Raw genomic sequence first — 24,826 nt, 5'->3', positions numbered from 1 at the left:
TAATTTTGGCATTTCATACATAGCAAAAGTAATCATGATCTATCAAAAGCATTTAATTTTCTTGCCAATTTTTAACCCAATTTCAGTAAAGGGGAGAGATTAAGTTAAGGTCTCAAGGTTGTAGGAGTATATTATATACTATTATGAAGTTTTTTTCTTTATGCCTCATATGTGGCAATGAGTCACATTAGTACTAGTCTTATCTGCAATGGACACAGATATGTGACATTTCTTTTCTGCATGTATAATTTTTTTTTGTACTTGTACATCCTTTTCGTATGTCCTCTCTCTTTTGTAAACTCCAGGTTAAATAACTCCAATAACCTTATCCTTTAAGATAGTGGTTTCTCTGTGTCCTTTTGGTCTGTTTTTTCTTTCCTCTGGATGCTCTGCAGCTTGTTAATAACTTCTTAAATTTGGTGTCCAGACTATTTATATTGCTAAACTCATTCAGCCAGCTGTGGTCTCAGCAACAAGCACTAGTGTAAGGTTTACACTGTTTTCTCCTGCAGGAAAGTTTTGGATGAGGTTTGCCTTCTTACCAACTACAAATCCCCACCCACAGAACTGCCAATAACTGTGTTTGTCTCAGGGCTGTGCGTTTTGGCAACTTTCTTAGGTGTGAAGCCTCATGCTTTTCTCAGCTGAAATACATCCCATGATTTTTTTCAGGTCAGTTCTCAAGTTTCTCAAGACTGCTTTGAATTGTAAACCAGGCCTCTTCCCCTGCAAAGGTGTGGTGTATATTCTGGGTTGTGTCATCCACACCATTAGTGAAAATACTGACTAATGCCAGAGTCAGGGCATTCCCTTCAGGACTTTGCCCTCTGGTTTGGTGTCTGTTCTTCATAAGTATTCTGTGAGCAATTTTCTAACCAGTATCATGTCCAACCAATGGCAACTACATCTAGATCGTATTTCCCTAGATTATTTATAGGGATGACATGAGAACTGGTGGCAAAACTCTAGTGAAGTCCAGATTTATGGCATGTTGTTTTTTCATGTGTAGTCCTATAGACCTGGGACAAAGAGAAATTAGGTTAATATGACACAGTTGCATCATCTTAATCCACCTTTTTAGCAGAGGCTGATACAAAAATGGTATTAAATGTTTTTTCTGTTATCTCCCTATCAATTTATCCAATTATATTCTGCCTAAATATAGAGGGGAACTGTCACGGCAGCACAAATGAGGCATTCTCTGAACTTGTTCAAAGAATGCTGGACTTCAGCAGGCTTGCTACAAGTCTTAAAACTGGGAGAAGACAACTGGGGACAGCAGGTAGAAAACTTATCAAAATAAACACAGCTTCTCCCTGCTGTCAGTGTCACACACCCACAGAGTTCATCTTCTGGGACATGTGTTCACCTTGCTATGAATTGCTGAATATCCACCATTCTCTTTTTCACTTCTTTATCCAAACTCAAAAAAAATATTCCATCAGGAGAAAAAGTAGGGTTCCTTAGATTAGTTTTGGTCTCATGCTCACCTTCCTGATAAAATGGAATCATCGAATCACAGAATGCTTTGGATTGGAAGGGACCTTAAAGATCATCTAGTTCCAAACCCTGCCACGGGCAGGGATGCCAAGTTTGTTCAAGAAAAAAAGCAATTAAAAGTCGTGACTGGAACTGTTTTGCAACAGTTTGATTGAAATATGTTGCTGTCCTTTGAGTGGATCCTGTTCACTTCCACCAGATGTTCAGCTGGCTGCAGCAGGAGAGTGGGGACAGAGGTGAGGTGGCTCCTTGTGGCTGCTGAGTCTGTGGTGGAAGGAAAAGCTTAGCTCTCAAATAAGGCAAGGCAGGGACATGAATCAGGTCTTTTGGGATCTCTGCCGTTATCTTATAACCACACTATGTGAAAAGCAGGTTATTTTGTGTTTTTTGCTTCTACGAGCTCTGAAGAGTTTTTCACATGCTCAGTCAGGAGAGTGGAGTTTGTTTCTCTGCAACCTACAAAATTGCAGAAAAACAGAGTTTTCCTCTTTTCTTCTCTATAGTTACATGACATATTGCAGCCTACAAAGCAGGAAGTGTTAAATAATTTTCAAAGAGAGGTTCTTTGCTCTTGCTTTAATGTATTGTGCTGCTTTTGGTTGCTTTTCTTTCCTTCCTGGTTCCTGTAAGTGGTAAGAATTTTGGTGGCATGGATCTGGCCAGGCATTTGGTTTTAGGGGTCAGGAAAGAAAAAAAAAAAAGGCATGTCAATCTGAGACTTAGGGACAATAATCTTAAATTTATATAAAAGTCACATCCTTAGAGGGAAGCCAGGGACAAAGGTAGGCAAAAGGCCACTTCTTTGGGTTGGGATCTTACTGGCAAGCAATGCACCAGTGAGAGGAGAGTCAAAATCTTCACCAAGAAGTTACTCCACATGTGTCCTTAAATGGCCTTAAAAGTTCAGTTTCTCTGATGGAGAATTGACTGAAACTTGAAAGGGGCTGGAATGAAAAGAAACACCAATCTCACAGGGTAAGTCAAGTTGCAAATGGGAGAATGCAAATAACATAAGCCCAGTGCTGGAGAATCCAGCTAAAATAAATAGCCTTCTGAGGAGTTAATTCAGGGAAATTAAAGACAAAAATCTATACCTTTTTTTTAATAGAAGAAAGAAAATATCAAAAATATAACTGCTCCTCTCACCTAGTCTTAATTCTGTTATCTGCTACTGCAATAAAAACATTTTTGTCTTGGAAGTAATGAAAAAGTCATTTTCTCCTGGTGGACAAAATAAACCTCTAGTCATGTAATAGCAGTCATTCAATTTAGATCTTTATTTCACAATTACCATTATGTTGCCTATTTTGATACAAAATCAAATCTGTGCTTAAAAGGGTGTGTATCCAATTGTTTTATTTTGTTGCTGTGCATGGTTTTAAAGCATTATGAGGGAAAGGAGAGAAAAGGCAAGGTCAGAATTATAGTCTCCTTTGCCCCTTTGTTCCAGTGGATAATGTGTCTCATTCCACCTGAAGCTCATTATTGTTGGCAGATAGCAGGATACTGTATGTCACAGCTCCCTCATTAAAATGTCATCTTTCTCGTGGTTTCAAGATCCAGGCCTGTGATCTTGAACTCAAACCAGTACAGAAGCTGGGGTCTGGGAAATACTGTAGACATCCACCAATCAGCAAACATGCAGCAGAGCATAAAAAGGTCTCTTCCCTCTGTAGCCCAGCTCTTTATTTTTATGTTTCATACCTTTGCCACTGGTGTGGTTTAACGCCAGCTGGCAACTCAGCCCCACACAGCTGCTTGCTCACCCCCCCCACCTTGGTAAGGGGCAGGGAATAGGAAGAGTAACAGTGGGAATACTTGAGATAAAGTCAGTTAAGTAGGTAAAGCAAAAGCTGTGCATATAAGCAAGGCAAAACAAGGAATTCATTCCCCACTTCCCCTGAGCAGGCAGGTGTTCACCCATCCCCAGGACAGCAGGGCTCCATCATGTGCAGTGGTGACTTGGGAAGGCAAATACCTCTGAATGTCCCCTTCCTTGTTCTTCCCCCAGCTTTATGTGCTGGGATATCCCTTGGGTCAGTTGGGATCAGCTGTCCCAGCTGTGTCCCTTCCCAGCTCCTTGTGTTCCCACAGCCTCCTTGCTGGTGGAGTGAGGTGAGGGGTGGGTGAGGCCTTGGCTCTGTGTGAGCTCTGCTCAGCAATAACGAAAACATAGTTGTTTTACCAACGTGTTCTGGCACAAATCGAAAACAGCCCGTGCTAACTACCCCAGCCAAAAACCAGCACACCCAGCAAGCTTATCCTACAACCATGAGGAAAGTGTGTCTTGGTCTTCTCTGGTCTATTTAGTTTTGTGGGGTTTTTTAACAAAACAAGAGAAGTAGTCCTCAAAACAGTTTCACTTTCTAAGTCTCTGACTGTAGGATAATTCTGACCACTGTATGGTGGTTCCTTCCACCCTTAACCATTCTGTGATTCTCTGGTTCTGTGACTGCAAATTATAACATAGTTACATGTTGGGAAACCTGTAATTTCCAGTAATTTGTATAAAAGAGAAAATTAACCCTCTGCCAGAGTGATTCTAGCATAAATAAGATCTCTGAAAAGACATGGCTTGAAAAACATATGCATTACCTATAAGACTGATTGCCTGTTATGTTAATTATAAGTAATTCAGCCACTGCCTTAACTTTCTATTTTATTGATGGTAGATAATGTTTTATAAACAAGAATAAGTCACAAAATATTTACTGTTTAATTGCAGAGTAATTTCAGTGTGTTAATAGTTGCTGCATGTAGTTGTGAGTTCCTGGTGGCCTGAAGGGGACTGCTTTCCAGGGAAGGTGCTGGATAAGAACCACAGTGGCAGTAGAGCCGTCAAGAGCACCAAGCCCAAAGGTCTCCCTGCTTTCTGGGGTAGGAGGTATTATGAAGGGCCAGGACTTCCATGTGACCACATAATATCTTGGCCCCTGTCTGCCTCCTGACCTGTTCCTGACACAGAAGGTTTATCTGCCCCTTGTCTGGAGAAGGCTGATGATCTTGGTCATGAAGAAGAACGTTAAGTAAAATATTTCTCTTGCCATTTTCAGGAGTTTCTGGTAACCTTATTCACATACTGATTTCTGACATGCTCATCTGTTTATCTTCTGCAAAGACAGAATATCCGTATTTGAATAATTAAGTCTTTTTTGGCTCTTCAAATGGTAGTGTAGAACCTTCTCAGGAGAGAGAACATGCATACCTGAAATTTCTAGGACAATTAACCCTTTTCATTGATTATTTCCTACCCGAATCAATACTGCATTTTGTAACTTGCACATATATCATACTTAAAAACACTTAGGCTCCTTAACCCTAAAAAATAGGAGCAACTGTTAGTCATATTTCATAAAGGCTCTGTGGAAGAATGTATTCTTCTTTCTCTCACTATGTTAATATTAATGGTTTCACAAACACCACTGACCCCATCACACTGAGATAATTTATTTGGCGCAACCAGATGATAGCATACAGATTTTGAAATATAGAAGTGCTCAAAGTTGAACAGTTGGCCCAGGCCACAGTGGTTTTAAACTATATATTTAATAATATACAGCGGTTTCATTTTAAAAAAGAAAAATACTCTGACGTAGATGTTTTACAAATCAATTTATTCTGTGTTTTAGGCCAAGATGACTCAACTACCAGAGGCTGAAAAGGAAAAGATAGCTGAGCAAGTGGCTGACTTCAAAAAAGTCAAGAGTAAGCTTGATGCAGAGATTGAAATGTGGGATGATACCAGCAATGACATAATTGTTCTGGCCAAGCGGATGTGTGTGATTATGATGGAGATGACTGACTTCACAAGGTAATTATGCAAAAAAAGAGTCTTCAATATTTATAAATGTTGGAGGCCACTGTCATGTTGTTCAGGCAGCAAATACTGAGTTTTTAATATCAGGTGACAACATCTTTACAAAATTGAGTGAATAAGCTAATGTAACACACTACGGAGTGGTACTGAAGTGTGGGGAGATCTGAATTTTTGAACTGTGCTTGTCCTTATTTTTTTTTGTTCGTCCTCTTTTATTAATTTGGTTGGTAGGGTTTTTGCACATCTTTTAGCACTCTGATTTCTACTCTCACTGAAAGGGAAAAAACTCCCAAAATAATCTTGATTTTAGGCAGTAGTTTTGTCTCATCTGTTTGCTTTCTACTTGTATCAGACCATGCTGTCAATCATGAAAAACACTATACAGAGCCTACCCGTGGCAGTGCACTTTCATACTCATGCATATTTTATATCACATTACCTGCTCTTGCTTTCATCAGAACTCTATCATGTTGCTATATGTAGTTTTGAAGAATGAAGTGTCCTGTAGCAAATAGCTGTCAAAGCTGGCAGTTTTTTCTGCTGCCAGTATATGTTCTATGATGCTCGTTTAGCCGGAAACAATCTTAAATTCAGGAGCTTTCTCTGCCATGCACTGAATTAAATGTTCAGTAAATTTCATCAATGTAATTATGCCAAAGGAAGATGGTGATGGTGTTGTCTGCCCTCCTTACCCCCTCCCTGGTCTGGTTAGAAGTAAAATAGTCACTGACAGGTGAAGCCTTAAAACACAACCACTCCTGCAAAACACTTAATGTCTCATAAAATAAGTCCATTCATGCAAGGTATGAAGAAAAATCTCAGCCTCTTAGACAAATTCCTCAGGTGTGTAAATGAGCAGCATTGCATAGAGCTGGACCAGGTAACAAAGCTGGGCTCTGCTCTAGGCTTGTTCTGGGGAAGACAGCTGTTGCATTTTATCTCACTGGCACCTTCCAAATTCACCTTCGTGTGAGAGAGATTTAAAGATCTGCATGGGGGACTCTGCAACCTTGTTCTTTTTAAGAGTATATGATTTGTATGGAGACCTTTGAAAAAGAACGTTCTATACCATAAAGTCAATCTTTACAATTAAAGTCACCTCTCTCGCCAAAATTCTTTATATTACCAGCTTTAGATAATCAAAATTAAAAAGGCGAGCTCAAAGTCTTAATTTTATACATATGGCTCTCAGTTGAACATGGCATAATCTGCAGTTTTGAGTCAAAGAGAAGCTCTTTATGAAGTGCTGCTGATATCCAGAGAGTCCATGGAGAACTCTGAAATTACTCTGGTACAATAACTTACTTGAAGGTAAAGTTAAAATGTTTTGTGGAGACAGAGTGAAAATCCTAGTCTGCACTTCAGAGTGTGGTAGGGAATATGGTACATTGTTGGAAGATGGAGTCTGATTATTCTCTTCCAAATTTTAGGGATTGTATTAATCTTTTTATTTCACAGATGTTTAGATTACAACTTGAGGTGTGCAAGTACATACAAGTATATATTCCTATGTTATGTGTTTAATACTCAAGTTGTTATTTCTTGGGGGGAGGACTATCCTACCAAGTGTTTTGTTCAGTGTCTAGGGCCCTTGGTAACAGAAATCAAGTCACCCTGTAATACAGAAATGGTCTTACGAGATACTTTCTATCTTACCTAACTTTGTCTCACACCTTTATAAAGCTGGTTTTGAACATGTCCTTTAGTAATATGGTTTCAAGTTTTGTGTCTTCTTCAATGCCAGATGAAGTCTTGTGAAATGAAGATCTGTATCTATCTGAGCAATAGGTGAGCTCCTCTGGCTCTTCCTCTTGTTTACCAAAGGTGGCAGTTAAGTGCCAGCTGGCTTTTTCAATTCCTGCTCTGTAGAAATCTGGAAATAGAATCATAGGATTGTTTAAGCTGGAAAAGTCCCTTAAGATCATCGAGTCCAACCATTAACCCAGCACTGCCTTGTTGATAGTTAAACCATGTTCTCAAGTGCCACATCCACGTGTTTTTTGAACACTTCCAGGGATAGGGATTCCCCCACTTCCCTGGGCAACCTGTTCCAGTGCTGGACCACCCTTTCAGAGGAGAAATTTTTTCCTAATATCTAAAATAAACCTTCTCTGGTGAAACTTGGGGCCCTTTCCTCTCGTCCTATCGCTTGTAACCTGGAAGAAGAGACCAACCCCGCCTGGCTACATCCTCCTGTCAAGGAGTTGTAGCGAGTGAGAAGATCCCCCCTGAGCCTCCTTTTCTACAGGCTGAACGTCCCCAGCTCCGTTCTCTTCTCTGGACACACAAAAGATGTGCAGCAAGTACATGTACAGAAAGCACCAGCTCCCCTTAGGGTTTGAGCTCTCCAATCTGTAACTCCAAGTTCTTGCACATGGAAGAAATAAAAGATTCTGACATTTTGTATTTGTAACATCAGAAACTACTCAGACAAATAGTAAATTTCTGTATTTGAGTCACTTGTTACGTAAGCTGATTTCTGTTTTTCTTCAAATGGTATTACCATGCATTCATTGTTATTTAATCTCAATGAGAGCTTTTCAAAGTTTTAGTTTTTCAAGGTCACCTTTTGCATTTGTGTATTACCTTGACCATTTATGCAACAGTAATATTTTCAACTAAAACCAGGTTAATGTTGGTATCAAAATAACTCGTTATTCAGACAGAAGGTAATTGGGAATGATGTTGGCATAAATTGTTGGTGTGTATAGCTTGGATCATTAACAAAAATAATTCAGTGAAGGCCAGTGATAATCAGTGATTACTCAGTGGAAGTTAGGACTGCTGTAAATTGTAACCATCTGAAATAGCTCATTATGGTGTAACTTCCTTATTTGATTATATGGCAGATGCCTCTGATTTTTTTGAGTCTTGGCAGAAGAGACCTGCAGAACCACATTTGAAACAATTGTTGTCCTACTGAACAGTCCTGAGCATGTCCTCTGCAAACAGACACTAGAGCAGACAACTGTAATTATATGTAATACATATTTTTCCAGCTTTTTTTTTAAACTTTGTATGTGATACATGACATAAGCTTACTGAAACTTGATGATGATGGACTTTGCTGTGGTGAACTATCCATTCACCACAATGACTGTACATCATTGTCATCGTAAGCTTACGCTTGACAGATGGAAAAGGAATTTACAAGAGTAGAAAGGCATTTTTGGAAGTTTGTAGCAGCTGGCAGCAGCTGCTCATCGGTAGCATGAACATGATAATGAGGCCTGATTATGGAAAACTGGTTATATTGATTACTGGAATCTATTAATCTGTTAAAACTTCTGTAAAAACCACATTATATTTGCAGTAATATTGGCCCTGACGGCAGTGGACACCAGGCATTTGCTCTGCTGAAAGTGTGGCTCTCTATTCCCTTTAGACTCCAGCACACTTGCTTGTTGGGGATAACACACAAAGTTCCTGCCAATTTAATTCTCTTGCTGAAGGTTATTGCTGCTAGAAATAAGAGAGTTTGGTAGAGGTTTCTTTCCTGAATTTTACTTTTCTGAAAATGAACTGGATTGTAGTTTTAGTTTCTTTAGGAGGGCTACAGTGAATGAGGCAAAATGTTCCTGTGTTGCCACGGCTTTAACAGCAAAGGCATTCAGCAAAACTGAGAAACAAATGAGCTATCAGTGGGTCTGATTATGTTTTCTATCCTCAACCTGGAGCTGCAGCCACATCCCTGTCCTTCTCACAGAATTCCATCTCAGCTTGGCTCTGCTGGCTCCCCCATGGCTGACCAGAAACCTGTACTTCTACCACTGGCCTTGTGCCAACATGAGCAAAGCCTGGGAGATAGTTCCTGTGTGATTGTCACTTCTCATCTTCCTCTGAATGTGCAGAAGTGCTTTGTCACTTCTCTGTTCAGAGGAGGTGGGTGCTTCCAGGACACCTTACTGGGTCAGGATCTATCCAAAGTGCTTGGCTGCACCTCCTCCGAGTCTGCCCACTGTGCAGAACTGTACACAACAGGGTTTGTTTGGTTTTCTGATACCTTGAAGATTCACTCAGGATAGCAGGACATTTGTTTTCTTTGGCTGGAAGGGCTTTAGGCTTACTTTTCAACTTCAAGACTATTAGGCTAAAAATTATCAGGAAGGGGAGATGCTTCCTTCTTTCCACGAAGCCATCATGTCTGTAGCCCTCACACCATATACTGTCTAGCCCAGCAAGGAGTGGGTGGAGGTGATAGATATGGATGTACATCTCTATCCAGAACTCCGTCTTGGCCCAGACTCTGTCAGCGTTGTGAATGTTGGTCTGTGTTATGGAGCAGGGAAACAGGATTTCAGTTCTTGGTTCAGCTCTTGAAAGGCTTTCAGTTTCCTGGGCAAGAATGAGCTAATGAGGATTGCTTTGTCCATAGTTTTTCCTGTTGGCCATCTTAAATGACTTCATGATGAGTGTTTAGTGTAGGTCCCATTTTGGATTACTGAACTCTCAGGGTCAGGGTCTCCCTGGCAGTGCAGTGTGTGCAATGTGATGGTTGCTGCAGATTATTTCAGTGCTATGAGATTCACTTGCTTGCACCTAAAGTACCAAGTACCTTTGTAATCTGAGGCATCCAACATCTGAAATGTTTTAGCTGTACAAGGACCATTACACACTTGAAAACTCAGTACAAAAATTACACCTACTGGTTTCAAAATGGAAGTTCCTTCTGATTTTGAGCTTCCACTTATTCCAGTGACATATGGGAACATACTAATTTTAAGGAATAGCTTCTATCTTGGCAATATGAGTTTTCTTCCTTTAAACTGAGCTTTTAAGCAAACATAATTCCTAGTAATAATCTGTATAAATGTAGTGCAGTCAGTTAATTTAATTCATTGCTTAGACTTCAGCATATGTGACACTGTGACATTGAATGAGAGATTGGAAAAGTACTGGCATTTGATCAAGAAGACTCCACTGGTGTTTTTCAACATACAGCAGGCAGAATTACCTGTAAAAGGAAGAGGGGGTGTGAAAGAACAGGGATTTTGTTATGTATAAACAGCCATGTGTGCTCACATAATTCAAATTTTTGTTTCTTCCTTGTGTCCTGTAACATTTTCCTAGTGCAAACACACACATTTTCAATCAGAGAATATTCATAAGTTTACAGAGAAGTTATAGCCTTTAATTTTATGAGGAAAATGTATTTAGTCACATGGGTCAATCACATATCAGTGTTCCATCCTTTTGCTGTGTTTTCTATAGAAGTAAATATCAAAAAATTGCCTGACCTGCCATAACAGTTTTAATAATATTGTGTTGAAAATATTCTAACTTCTCTGCTGATTGGCTAAAAAAGTACAGGAAAAATCATAGGGTTGCATTTGGTTTGGTTTGGTTTTCCCGAAGCCTTATGTGTAAATGGAGCAGGATTTTTGTTTTCCATTGCCACAGCACATCTATAATTAAAAAGGTATTTACCAATAATTAGACATAAGTTTTCTTTGCTCACATGTCTATCTAATTCAAGCAGTGCTTAGGATCAGAACACTGGAATTTTTAATTCACCTTGAGAAAGCAGCAAGAAGGGTCGATGGTTTAAGCATAAACGGAGCTCCTGAGAGTCAGAACTGGTTGAGAATAGTTTTGGTGGACAGCCTTAGTGTTTGACTCTTGTGCACCAAGGAAAGTTCCTTCACACAGAGAACTGCAGGATGTCCTCATGCAAGATTTTCACACACTTTGGTGATAGGAAAGGTACCACCAGGACTCAGGTGAGATTCCGATGTACAAGGCAAATCTCGCTGCCATGTGAGAGGTGATTTTGAAGATACACCAGGGAGAGACTCGTGCTGGTACCTGACTTTACCAGGCTGTTTCACAGCATGTCCTAATGGCATGGAGTCCATGGATTCAGGATTGAAGCCTCTATGACAATCCCTCTCAGTATTCTTTAGTATAAGCAGTAAATGAGAGTCACTGGGCTTTTCACCCCTCACCCATTTTGTAGGTTGTTAGATTCCAAATGGGGCCGTATAAACACTTCCTTTAACTAAAGAGTTCAGCCCTTAGCAAACTGTTCAGAAAGTGTCTCATATTTGCTCTTGCTGCTTGACACTTGCTTTTAAAATGGCATCAATATCAGAGTTAATATGAGAAATAGCAAAACAAATCAGCAAGACTTGAAAAAAAATAAATCTAGCAAAATCATCCTCCCAAAGCTGTCCCACTTTATTCTTACAGTAAGACTAACAGTGATTCTGCTTTTACCTCTAGTTCCAAGGATTGCAGCTTCACTTAATCTTTTCTCTCTGTTGCACTCTTGTTTAAGACCAAGTGCAGCTGCCCCATCTAGCAAGTCTCCTCACCAGAGAATAGTCTGCAACCTTAGTTCATCTGGTCTTCTAGTCTTTGCTTGGGAAAGCAAAAGAGGGATCGAAAAGAAGATGGGAGGTCAAGATGGCAGTCGTGTAGTTACTAGGATTTGAAAAGACCATGGGACAAAAAGATAATGAAGAAAGAGGACCAAGGAGAGATTCTATTCCTAGTCAAGTTTGTCCATGAAACTTCTCACCATAACTCTCTATTTGATTTGCTTTTCCTGGTACCCCTTTCCGCTTCAGAGTTACCCAGGATGCTCCTATTTCCCATTCAGCTCATTTCAGATGGTTCTGAAATTCTGAGGAGCTTTTTCATTGCACCCTAAAATCCACTGACTTATTACCTTTTTTTGGCCCCTTCTAACCCTCGGATTTCCAGCAGTTGCTTCCAGCTTCTCTCACCCATCTGGAAATCACATGTCCCAACTCTCCCGCTCTGTCTTCTTCCTGGTTGCCAACCCAGTTTGTCACTGCCCCAAAAGATAATGGTACCTTTATTACTAAACCCCCTGAACTCATTAATTGCCATTACAGCTACAGTTCAACTTCAGATACAAGCATGAATTTCCCCTTTCCCTCCCCTCCCTGCTCCTATCAGGGAATTCATTGACTGGCATTATTTCATTAAGCAATCTGGGATGCTTTTGAGAGTCCATATTTACTCAATGTTTGCATCATAACCTGCATATAAGAACAAACAACTTTCACTGTAAGATTATGTCATGACAAACCACACAAAGATTGTGAAAATTTTGTCAACAGGTGTTTTGTACAACTGAGCCATCAGAAAGGACAAAGTTATTTTGGAGAAAATTACTTTGGGCAAAGATGATGATGAACTTTCCTTAGAATTCTATATTAAGAGCAACTTTTACTTGTGTTAAGTATATAAAGTTGTTATTTAAGGTAAATTTATAGAGTACAGTTTAGTTGTGTGTGCATACTTGCACATGTTTTATCGTACAGGCCTTGTCAAACAGAACTAGCAGGACTTACTTGTTACAGCACAGTAGATGAAGCAGATAACTTTTACTGTTAAAATGAGCAGCAGAATTGAATTAGCTACAGTAGTTGTAAATGTTGTTTAAGATTTTGCAGTACTTCAGGATACTGACTGTCCTGCCAGAACTACGTGTAGTAGCCTCAGGCGGTTGTTGCTCTCAAATAGAAACACGGGCTCTCAGGTTTGTGATGGATTGTTGAGGTGTGTCAGGTTAAATCATACCATGTAACACAGAATCAGTGTCACAGAGCTTCTAAAATTTGCACAAATGAAACTTTCACAAATAAGTGAGGATTTTGAAGGCCAAAATCAAGTATTTGTGTCCTCCTGCCCATCTCAAAAGCTTTTGACTGTCTGAATTTCCTTCATGGTACTACTGTGTCTTGATTAATGATTCTTACATAGAATATGGTAGTTCATATGATACTCCTGTGGATGCTTCTACCACTGTTATACTAAAAATAGTTTCAGCTGATTCCTAAATACATACACCAGCAAATAATTAATCATAATTGGCAATTGCTACTCAATATAGCTCTAAAAGGTAAGTGCTAGATATTCATCCTTTGATAGTAAAATTTCTAAAAAGAAATTATAGTATCCAAATATACTAGTTACTTTATAATACCCTGTATATCAAAGTGAAAATCACCAGGTGGGTTGAAGTCTTAGAACCAAAAGAGAAACATTTCAGGCAAAAAAACCCCAAAATCATTAACAGTTTGGTTTTATGACTCAGTGTTGCTCCAAGTATTTGGATATCCAATTTGCCTTCAGGCTTAGTGGATTTATTTTCCTGTAGTATGCATAATTAACATCAATAATATTCTTATTAAACAAAGACAATAAATCATGGATGCCTAGTCTGGTTCGGATACTTCTGTTAGGGATTCCAAGGTCAGAATTTACTCTCAGACTGTGACACAAGGAAGTTCTAAGTGGATGACAGTGTGCAGCTGAAGAGGATGTTGGGTGATAAGATAAACAAGCACAACTTTCAGATCCTTGCTATTTTGCAGGTTAACAAAGCATGTTAAACACTTGTAAGCCAATACAGCCAACAGCTAATTACCAAAATAATGAGCATAACATTTCTTCCTTTCCTCTGCAACTTTACTGTGACAAAATGCAGCTGACTCACACAGCTGCATTCACTGAACAGTTTTTTTGCTATTGCTCATAACTAGTCTAGTAATACTCAAGGGAATGGATAAACTGAAGCTCCTTGTCAGCATCAAACTAGCAAGAGGACAGATAATACACAGGCCTGTGTGGATTGGCTTTGTTTTTACAGTCTCCTGTTCCTTTTGTGTCATCTGTTGTTCTTTAACCACAACCATTTCACCCACTTCTATTCTCACTTCTGCTGCATTAAGTAAACCACCTGCCTTCACTGTCATAACCCTAAAAGACACATTTTCTCCCATCTCTTGGTACTGCTGCTGGCTGCAGTCAGCACATGACATTCACAATGCCCCTGGATGGGCAGGATAGATTCTCAGTCCTTGAAATTGTCCTCAGAGCAGTCATACTGGGAAAATACAAGCTCTTTAGCAAAACATCAGGACAGAAGGAGATTCTGTTACTCTCTCTTCCTTCTCTCAGTGACATAATTACATTGTGGATATCTAGCTACACTACAAGCATGTGTAATTATTTCACTGTTCATATAATTTCCCCTTTCCTTGGAAGGATGAGACATTTCATTTAAAAACTATTTTTTAAAAAAAGGCATGTTATTTGTGCAACTTTCATTTCTTTGGAATGAAAATGAAAGCGAACATAGTACTTTCCTATTATTGAGCTTAACAATTATTGAGCTTAACTCAAACTTTTAATAGAAAGGTTACAAAAACTTATTTTAGCCTAACAGTCAACCCTCCTAAGTTCAACTTCTATATTGTCAATGCTTGCAAACTGTTTTTTTAATTCCTGTATTTCCTGCAAGAAAACCAGGTATTGATAAAAGTAACAGGACTCAGAAAGGCACCCTTTTCAGTGTAGACATAAAGTTCATTTAGAATAATGTTTTAATTGAGTTGAAACAAACAGTCACTTCCTGGCTGCAATGGAAAATGACTCCTACATTTCATGTATACAGCTAGAAGTTCAGACCCATTATCACAAAGAGAATTCTACCAGTTGTCTAGTAAAAAGTTTATGTAAAAGTCCTCATCTTAAAAATTCTGGTGGTGGTTTGCTTTTTTGATGTTTTTAGTTGACTTAGTGCTGGACTGTACGAAGCCACTTCTGAATCATTTCTTGCATTCTGTAGAATGCCTTGTAGTCATGGAAGCTGTGAAGATTAATTTCTCTGATTAGAGCAATTACATGCTCTACATCCTAAAAGTATTTTATAAATTTAAGTCCAAGGAAATGTGTTCCATTTGAAACAGCCTCTTAATTCTGCTGTTTCTGTGGAAATACTTGGTTTGTGCTGATAGACCTCATGTATGGATAAACAAATTGTATACATAGGGCAAAACAACTTACTGACACAACCTCCCTGTCTCAGTATCTCTAGGTGTAACTAGTATTTCCTTAAAAACAGTTGGTCCTCAAAAAAGTCAGAGAAGTAACAGTTGTTGCTTTGTTATTGTTCCTGTAGTCCCATATAAGATTGCAAAAAATGCAAGGAAATAATTGAAATCTTAGGATTAGTCTAACATTTATTTCAGAGTACCTAGCACTTCTTGATCCCGGTACTATAACAGCGTGAAAGCTGAGGTAAGAGAGCGAAGAGATAAAGAAATGGTTGTTGGTTGGGCAAGTCAAAGACAACTTAATAAAATTCAGACATAAAAAATCATAAATAAGGCAGACACATGGATCTACCTATCCATTGGCAGGAATCCATCCAGGACTAGAAGCAAGTCAACTACAAAGTCCCAGTATACATTACAGCAAATACAATCATAATTAAGTGACAAGTTGTATCTCTTGTGACAAAAAGAGCTGTCTTTTGCCTTCTGTCTTCAGGGACTACAACACTCAGAGGACAAGGTGTGTTCAGAACTCCCAAATAACAGCTCCTGTCAGCAGAGACATGAGGAGTGTAAAGCAAGAGTAGTTCAGGCAGTAATTTAACAGCTTCCAGGCCAGTTTTCCTAGGCAGCTGGGAAGGCTGTGGTGGGACGATCTCCTTAGAGCATGATGGAACAAGGACTAGCAGTACCAGCATCAGGCCCAGCATGAAGGCAGGTGTGCCTTGCAGCAGTTTAAGTTGTGCTCTCATCACTTAGCAGGGGTGGGCAGAGGGGGTGTCAGCTCCTCAGCCCCCAGAGGTGACAGGTACCTGTCAACTGTGGGGTTCCACAGGGTCAGCCACACTCTGACTGGGGCTGCTCCAGTTCCATCCACGGGCATCTTCCTCCTTGTCCTTGGGCCAGCAGGAGTGAGGTCCCAAGACTGTGAGGATATGAGCTATTGTCAGGGAGCAGCAATGCCAGCTGCTCTCTAAGGGAGGCAAGGCAGGATCCAAGGGTAATCCCAGTGCAGACAGCCCTTGCACTGAGCGCTGCTCAGCTCAGCAGCGTTGGGATTTCAAAGGAGCACAGGGTGCCCATAACCACTGGCGTCCCAGACAAGGTAAGCAGCCAAGCAGCTTTATGGTCCATTGAGGGGCAAAAAGGAGAAGGGGCCAAATTCAGACTCCAGTATGTCCATGAGCAGTCCATCCAGGAGACAGGATGCTGGCAAACATCCAACCTGAGGGCAAGGCTGGAGACAGGTGTGCATGTGAGTCAGGTCAGGGACTGGGGTGGGGTGCAGGCCAGATCTTAAATGGAGGTTTTGGGCCAGTGGGCAGGGCCATGGGAGCGTGAGCCTGGTCAGCATTATTAAGGCCCATTAGTGCACTCAGGCCATGGCACCTGGAATAGAGGGAGCTGATTCTTAGTCCATCCTGATGGCTCAGCTCCACCCAGAAGGGGAAGCCAAGGTAATGTCCAAACTGGATATGAGGTCACGCAGTGAAACGTGTTATTATTTGCTGTTCTTATGGTAGTGCTCAGGGAAGTGTCAGCTTTGGGAGCATTCTCCAACTGGTACATCACTGGATCTGCCTTTTGAACCTTACTGCCTTGACACAAGACTTGTTTTTATGTTTATTTCGCTCAAGCTGTTGTTGGGTAAGAGCACCCAGCAATGTCTCCTAGGAAAATAAAGAAGCAGTCATTAAAAAGGCAAAGCACCTCTCCCAGCTTTTTCCCCCCTTTAAAATATAGGCCTATTTTTGTGGAATTTATTTGCTATATTTTGTACATACTATATGTTTTTGGCTATAACGCCATATGTTCAGGTTCCTCCTGAATTAATTAGCAGAAGTTAGAAGCTTAAACCTTTGGAGAGTTTCCAGGAAATAAGAATGGAAACTTTTGCAGCCCCTTCATTGGAAGGGTAGGCACAGCAGTGAATTAATTATGACCAGAAATTTGACGTAAAATATTAGTTACTTTTTTTCCTATGAATTTAATGCTGATTCAAATGAAAGTTTTGCTTACTTCTACAAGAGATCAGTTGCTTTCAGAGTATGATGTACACCCACATTTCTCTTGACAATTTATTGTTCAAGAGTGAAAAAAAAAATGGATTTATGGCAGTTACTGACTATTGACCTGGCTGGTGTTCATGAAATAGAAGTCTGGAGTGTAATTGTCAAGGCAGAGTTTGTGAACTTGATAGTGACAGATAGTACCCAATAAAGGTACATAAAAATGAGTAGTAACTGTTAAAAGAAAGAAGGCAGACAGTGAAATAAAAGGGAACCAGATCACTGGGATGTTGTTTTATAAAGCAAAAGAGAGTGCTTTTGATGCTGTACAGGCTTTGCAGTGCTGGTCACCAGAATTTGCTCTTCAGAGGGTTCCTTGTGGTTGCCAGGAGGAGATGAATCAAGTAAAGGGATGTTGTTTTTGGGACTGCCACTCTGATCTTGGTGAGGAGGCAAGGGGGCAGTCTGGAGAAGAGACTGAGGAAGGTTTGTAGTCAGGGACTTCTCTCTTCTCCTCTGCTCTTTTCCCTTAGAAGCAATGCTATTAACTTTTTATATCAAGGCTTCTCTATCAGAGTGTAAAACGTGAAAAATTTTTGAGGCCATAAGACACATTTTCCAAAGCAAAGAGGTTTTGTAAAACAAATTATCTTCTTTTACATTCACATGTACAGTAATTCATAAGCATTGGAGAAAAATCAAGTTTTGGCCCTTTGTGTTGTGGATGTATCTCATTGTTTAACATGTAGATGAGGTGAAGGCACAGCACAGCCAAAACCCCATGTTTTTATGGTACCCAGACATATCCAAATCAGCCAGAGGCTCCCAAATTTGTGTGTCTGGCTTTGGTCATTTGATATACCAGTAGTACATTATAGGCTGAGAAGAAGATGTATGGTTATATTTTTCTCTACTGGAGTATATTGCTTCAGTTGTTCCTAAATTATTATTTTACTTTTATTTTCCCTTCTTCCCTCTACTGGGTTACAGATCAGTTGTTTGATGGCACTGCAGCACTTGCTATGGTCACCCTTCTCTGTGCAGATGAAGCCGTGGTTATTTCAGAGAGATAAGGCTTTCATCTTTCTCAAAGCACTGCTCCTGTATTATTTCTCTTCACCCTACCAAATGTCTGGCTTTCTTCTCTCTGAGTGATCAATCCACAGGAACTAATTTCGGTTGAACCTTTGGTTTGTTTATGGCTAAGAGTCAATCTAGGATGGAGTTGCCATCTAACAAAATATAATTATTCCCAGAAGCTACAGGGTTGCAAGAAACCTTACTGTATTTTCTATGTAGTTAATTTTATTTAGTAACCTTTTAGTTTCGTTTTCTTTTTGGATATACATACTTCTGAGAACAAACTATTCGCAAATGCTCACCTTGGGAGCATGGTGAACAATAGAAACAGTGCTGAACTGCTGTTTTCTGCTAAAATTATGACTGGAGTCTGTTCCAGCCTTTTTTAATTAAACCAGGACCTTTCATGGTTCACACAGCCTGCCAATGGTTTTCACACTTTTTTCTTCCAACACTGTACAGCATTTTTTAACACACGTTTTTTTATTCAGTACCTTTGGCAGCTGCTGTTTGGGTCCTGTTAGGGGATTCAAACTCTGTTTCTCCTCCAAATGGCACTGGTAGTGATGTTCAACTGAGGCATGTTCCCAAAAATACCTGCTCAGCACAGTGCTGCCTCCCTGCACCACAGGTCTTCACTGAAAGGTTGCACCATGGATCTTACCTGAGCTGCTCAGAAGATGGCTAAAGGTAGAAATGTAGAGGAATCTACATGGCAGACTGCAAACATAAGATCCCCTTTCACCGTATTTTCTCATATCTGTCTCAGTCCTGAATTGTTAAGGTTATCTGAGGTCTATTCTTACTGTTAGGAAGCAGTGAATCAAACAATTCCAATAGTTCTGGGTGCTCTGGGATGGCAGAGGGAAGGAGTGACACTCTCCAGTATACCCTGGGTGGGTGTGAGCTAATGGAAGGAGTTTCGGAGGTCAGTAGGGTTTTTTCTTCATTTCATTGTAAACTTATTGAAAAGTTACTGTTTAAATACACCCGCTGTAGTCATACCTGTTTCACAGACAATTGAGATCATCCCTACATAGGCACCTCTATTATTCCCCCTGAAATAAGTAGCTGACACTGAGGTCTTCTTTAGATTGATGAAAAGGCCACAGGTCCTCAATATACTGAGAAACTAAATGAAATAACCAAAAATACAACCAGAGCTGTAAAGGAGGAGGGAAGGGATGTTGTAAGCACACTTCTTCCCACAGGCCTAACCCCAGGAATGAGTGCTGTCCTGGAGATAGTGTGCTTCTGATTAGTGCAGTGTCAGAGACAGCAGAATAATGTAGTTTCTGCTTTTCACTATTCAGGTCAGCTTCCCACTTCCACCTGGATGACTTATCACTAGTTCTGTTGCTGTTCTGAGGTGTCTGTCTCTTTTTCCCCTAGAGCTGAAGGTAAACTGTGTAAACTGGGTCTAAAATTAAGACAATACTTGGCCATTTACACTAACACCTTTGATTTATTTTTAGCATTAAGCAGTAGTTTGTTTTCAATTTTGTTAATTGGTTTTAACATCTATTTCCTGTTGGCCGAATCATCTGTGCAGAGCAGGATATTCTTCAGTGAGTAATAGCTTAGAAGCCTTTTCTGTATGTATAGGCCTGTGGTAATTGCTAGACATATGGTAATGCTCTGCTCTTAAATAACTTTTTTTTTTTTTGGCTAAATAGTTATAAACAGATCATAGGTCCCAGTTAATTTAGCACTTCAAGGTTTCTGTGCTGGAATATACATGATTCCATTCCTCTCTCTGGAATGTCTTCCTTATTGCTGACTGGTGTCTGTTGATATTGCTTTTCAAGTGGGCCAGTCAGAGGTAACAGATGATGATAACATGAGTATTCTATAAGTGATTTCCTTAAAGAGTTCTCAGTTCTTGTACAGGAAGACACGAGCTGCAGGCACCAGATGCTGGACATCTGTTACCAGCAGCCATGAGAGCTTGGTGCTGTGTTGCACCAAGGGTTTGGCATGGTGTGGGAAACACAGGATGTAGCAGGAAAAAGTTGCTGCCAAACGAGTTGCTGCTGTTGGAAACGGTATTGCAAGTGTTCAGTCGATATTGCCTTTAATTTTGCTTTTATGCCTAAAATATGTTGTTTGCATTTCCAAGTATTCAGTGGCTATAAATGTGCAGTCCTACCCAGATTAATCATTGCACTTTACCTGTGTCAGGAATGTTCTGTTTTTCACATGGGGGTTTTGTTGCAGCTTTTCTCTGCACAAGCCATAATTTTGCTTTTGGGACATGCAGTTTAGCCTGGATTAATAAGAATGAATGAGTCTTTCATTTTTCATATCTTTTTTAACTGACTGTGGGATTTGTTTGGACTTTTTCCTCAAAGGGCACTTTCAGACTTGTCCATCAAATTCTTTCAAAGAGCTGTTCCTTGTCAGGATGGCAGGCCCTGAGGCCTAATCATAAAGCTCTCAGTGGACTCAGGTGCTGTCTGGTTGGTGTTTGAAGAACAGACAGTTCATTGAGAATGCGCATCAGCTCCGTGTTCTCCCACATTCCCAAGGGAGAACCACTCGGATAACATCTCTCCTTGGCTTCTGACAGTAAGCAAACCAAACAGAAGGAGAGTGCAAGGAAAAATGATTATGCAGATGTTTTGGAGGGAAGTTTCTCAGTGGCAGTGCCATTCTTTACACCCTTGCTGCAGTGTGAAGCCTTCATCTTGTGTTTCCTTTTCAGAGTCAGGCTGGGCAGTGGTTTTGACTGAGTGAATTTTACTAGTATTTTCACAAAATTTGGAAGAGTTTTCTTCCCAACCAATCCTAAGACAAGCCATGCTATAAAGCTGTACAGCCCCTTGATACTGCTGATACAATGAGAGGACTGTTATAAATGTAAAGATATAAATGTGGCTGTTTAATGGTTGCTGAACTGTGATAAAAACAGCTTTTCCTGTCAGTAAAGCAGGGTTATTAGCACAGAAATAGAACTTCTTGTGGGCTGGGACAGAGCATAAGCCTCAGAGCAGAAACCCTCAAAATTCTGTCAGTATTTCAGTGAACAAGCAGCTGTCTGTACTGTGTTCCCTGCCAAGGCAGTAACTTGTTCCAGAAGTTCTCTTCAATTTTAAGTACTGTTGGATGAGGAAGCAAGCTGCAGCTATAGTTTCAGACCTTGGACTAAAATGTGGTTTAGTACAGATAAAAAATCAGACAAAGTGGTGTTTTTATTCAGGACTATCACATTATATTTGGGGAATGTTGTATTCAACTTAAAACACTCTCAGAAGATACTTTCCCTTTTCAGTCCTAGGAGATTTCACCCACCACGATACAATTACACAGTTTCATTCACTGTAGAGCCTGTGCCAAACATATTTTCAAATACCTTCATCTTGACACAGCAAAGTGACAGTGACACTTGCTCATGACAATAACTTGCCTGATGGAATTGTGCCAAATGTGTTGAATGCAATTTTCTGCAGAAACTGTGTGCCACTTAAGAAAAGTTTCCTGCCTTCTTGGTTGTTAAGAAAACCTTGAAAGTGCATAATTAATGTAATCAGGAATGGCTGAGGTTACACCAGGAAGTTCAAAACAGTAAGGAATGATCTACGTAAGCCCCAAATTCTGGCTCCTGTTTGCAGTCTCTGCAGCCAGGCATTTCGGCAGGTGAATTCTTGCATCACTGTGGGGAAGGAAATCCCTTCCTCACCCCAGGTGTTCTGCAGCAGGAATGATGAATGCTCTCTAATTGCCAGTCTGTAGCAAATTCCTTACTCTTAAAATGAGGGAGGCAAAAGTAAAGTGAGTTAAGCAGCTTTGTACAGCACTACAAGCAGACAGGACTGTCTGCTAAAGGCTACACATACTAGCAAACAGCACCTGTGGTAATAGTTTTTCCCACGTCTTTCCTCTGTTCTTTATTTTTCTTGGCATCAGTGATGGATTCTAACCAGTGATCATGTTCTCCTCTCATTCCCACTTACCTCTCACCACTGTGTGGCTGCAAGAGAACTTTCTTACTGATGTTTGATGAGCAGGCAGAAATTAAGACTTCCCGTGTTTTAACTGCTCTTTTCTGGCATTCATATGTCGGTGTTGGTAATTCAGAGTGTTATTAAAAATCTGCATGTCTATTACTTTGTGTCTTGGCACCTGAGGTTTGTTATTGTAGGAGAAACTTACTTACCTCCAGCATTTTTAATAAACTTTCATGGCTGCTGAGCAAATCCTGAAAATGTGACCCCTGAAATCATGGGGAAAAAAAAGAAAAAAAAGTAAATACAAAGAACTGCAGATGTACTATTTCAAGTCTCATGATATTTATTCCAGCTCTGTGCTATTTTGGAGCCTGACTCATGATATTTTAGTGCTTGAGGCTGACAGTATGAAGATTTCATTCACACAGCCTCAACGTTACACTATGTCTGCATAAGTAGAGCAATAAGGAGAACTCACCACGAAAAATGTGGGAGATTTGGGAGGGTGGAAACATCATAACACTTTTCCTTTGGTGCTGTAGGGTTGTTGATAACTCTGTGAGTCAACAGTGTAAATGAGAATTAGTTTACTTTTTTTTTCCCCAAAGCATGAGCAAGGCACATATCAAATCAATCAAATGCAAAGAAAATGCATTTCATTCTAAAAGTTTTCTTTTTTATCATGCAAAGTATATATTTTATTCTGAAAATCTGAAATTAGTTTCCTCTTTGCATAGCATTTTAAAACCATGTACTTTTTCAGTGAGAGTCAAGTAAATAGTGCAGAGCTGAAGACTTCTGCCTAGGGCTGAAATTACTTCTTCTGGTCGTGTTCATTAGGCAATTGTAAAATAGAGTAAAGATAAGTAAGAAACTTCCTTATTGTTTTCACTCAAAAAAACCCTAAAAGCAAAACACAAACAAACCCAAACCCTTGAAATGCAACAAATAGGGTGACACCAGGTGCTGGTTCAACTCAGGAGTTTAATCTGAAAGATTCTGATGATATCAGGTGTCTGAGACAACACTTTCTAGAGCTTCTGTGGCCTTGTAGTAGTCTGATTCTGAGGCAATGCCACATGAAACTGCAGCTTGTCAGTCTAGGAGAAAATAAATGAGGCTAAAGTAGTATCAGAAAAATACTGGGAAGGGAAGGGAATTTAAAAATTCAAGCCCATTGAGTCCAGCCTGTTAATCTTCAGTGAACTTGTAGTAAGGTAAGCTTTATCTGTACCTGCATGTGGGCTTAGAAATCAGGAGAAGAGATGGTAGGAGAATATGTCCGCAGTAAAGGTGAGTACAAATGTGTAGTGGACATCAGTAGTGCTGGGATAGACTAGAAAAGGATATATTTAATTTAATAAACCATTATTATTTACACAGTTTGAGAAATCATAAAACACTGATGCTTGGCTGTAGCCAAATATTTCAAAATTTAACTGAATTGTCAAATTGTCTGACTAAACTCTGTCACTAAGAAAATCAGCATTTCAAGACAAGTGCAGTACTCTGGCAGGAAGAGGTGAGATTTTTCTACTCACAAGATTTTGAAGTTGAACAAGAAAAGGAATTTGAATATGAATATCCTACTTTTTTTCATTTCCTCTAGACAGAAGAACTAAACAGAGAAATAAAAACAGGTTGCAGCATGCAATGCATAACAAATTTAGGGTGTGCTGTTGCATGAGGAAGCAGAATTTAGGATCTGTGTGTTCCTGAAGATAACTGAAAGGACCAGTTTCCAGTTGAGTCACCTGTTTCATGGTCACCAGCCTTACCAGAGAGTGTATTATTTCAAGGGATCACTCTTATCAAAACACATCTATATTAATTTTAGCTGATTTTCATACCTTTTACCATATTAAAGGAAGTTTCTTTAAAGTAGTCTTTCGTACAACATACATGTTATAAACACCGTATGTTGTAACATCATTGTTGAAACAAAACTGCAAGTTAATGGTACTTTTCAGAGACAATAGCAGTAAAGAAGGATTTTTTTGGAAATATTTTGATAATTGATTCAAAATATAGTCAGAAACTTGTGTGGTATTTAGAAGATGGATTACTGAGCCATTAGCAGTCTAGCAATATGATCAGATATCCATATTAATAAACATCTGTCCCAATGGCATAGCAGATGTGCTAGATGCATATGTAACATAAAATATAAATTTTTGATGAGTACTTCATTCTTTTTTTACTACAAAATGTTTTAATTACATCTAGATTGTGCCATTTATTTCAGTTTGCAACCCTAAAAGTGCAGTTTTTAAAAAAAGAACCCAACAATGGTGTGAGGACAGTTTTCTGATAAATTCTAAAATATGCTAATGGAATGAACTTATTTGGAAAGGTGAATTTTACTGTCTTCCACTACCAACCTAGAGCCTATCATTACAGGTTTGTTGCAGCATTTTGATTCTGATGGTCCTGATGTGGTTCCTCTTTAGGTTCAGTAACACCCTTAATTCCAATTGCTATTGAATTTGTAATGTAGGGCATGAGAAGGGTACAGCATCATGACTCCCTTTTGTAGATGGCAGATGTCCCAATTGGGCAAAAATTGCCATTGTTTTCTGAAGATGGAACTTGAAAACTTAATAAATGCAGTTATAAGGTTACAGCAGTTAAATATCAGAAAACTGACTACCTAGCTCCAAA

General features: G+C 39.7%; 1 protein-coding gene across 5 annotated transcripts in view; it reads left to right on the top strand.

Moving 5' to 3' along the window:
- CTNNA3 (catenin alpha 3) overlaps window positions 1-24,826 on the top strand; it is a 433,577-nt gene that overhangs the window by 381,974 nt on the left and 26,777 nt on the right. For all 5 annotated transcript variants that reach the window (XM_027660928.1, XM_027660929.1, XM_027660927.1 and 2 more), the window contains one exon: window positions 5,130-5,311. In XM_027660928.1, coding sequence (XP_027516729.1) covers window positions 5,130-5,311 — 182 coding nt within the window. The remainder of the gene's footprint in view (window positions 1-5,129; window positions 5,312-24,826) is intronic.

Source organism: Corapipo altera, unplaced genomic scaffold, assembly GCF_003945725.1.
Source record: "Corapipo altera isolate COAL_440 unplaced genomic scaffold, ASM394572v1 133, whole genome shotgun sequence".
NCBI classification, from domain to species: Eukaryota; Metazoa; Chordata; class Aves; order Passeriformes; family Pipridae; genus Corapipo; species Corapipo altera.
This window is presented reverse-complemented; position numbering and strand designations above follow the sequence as displayed.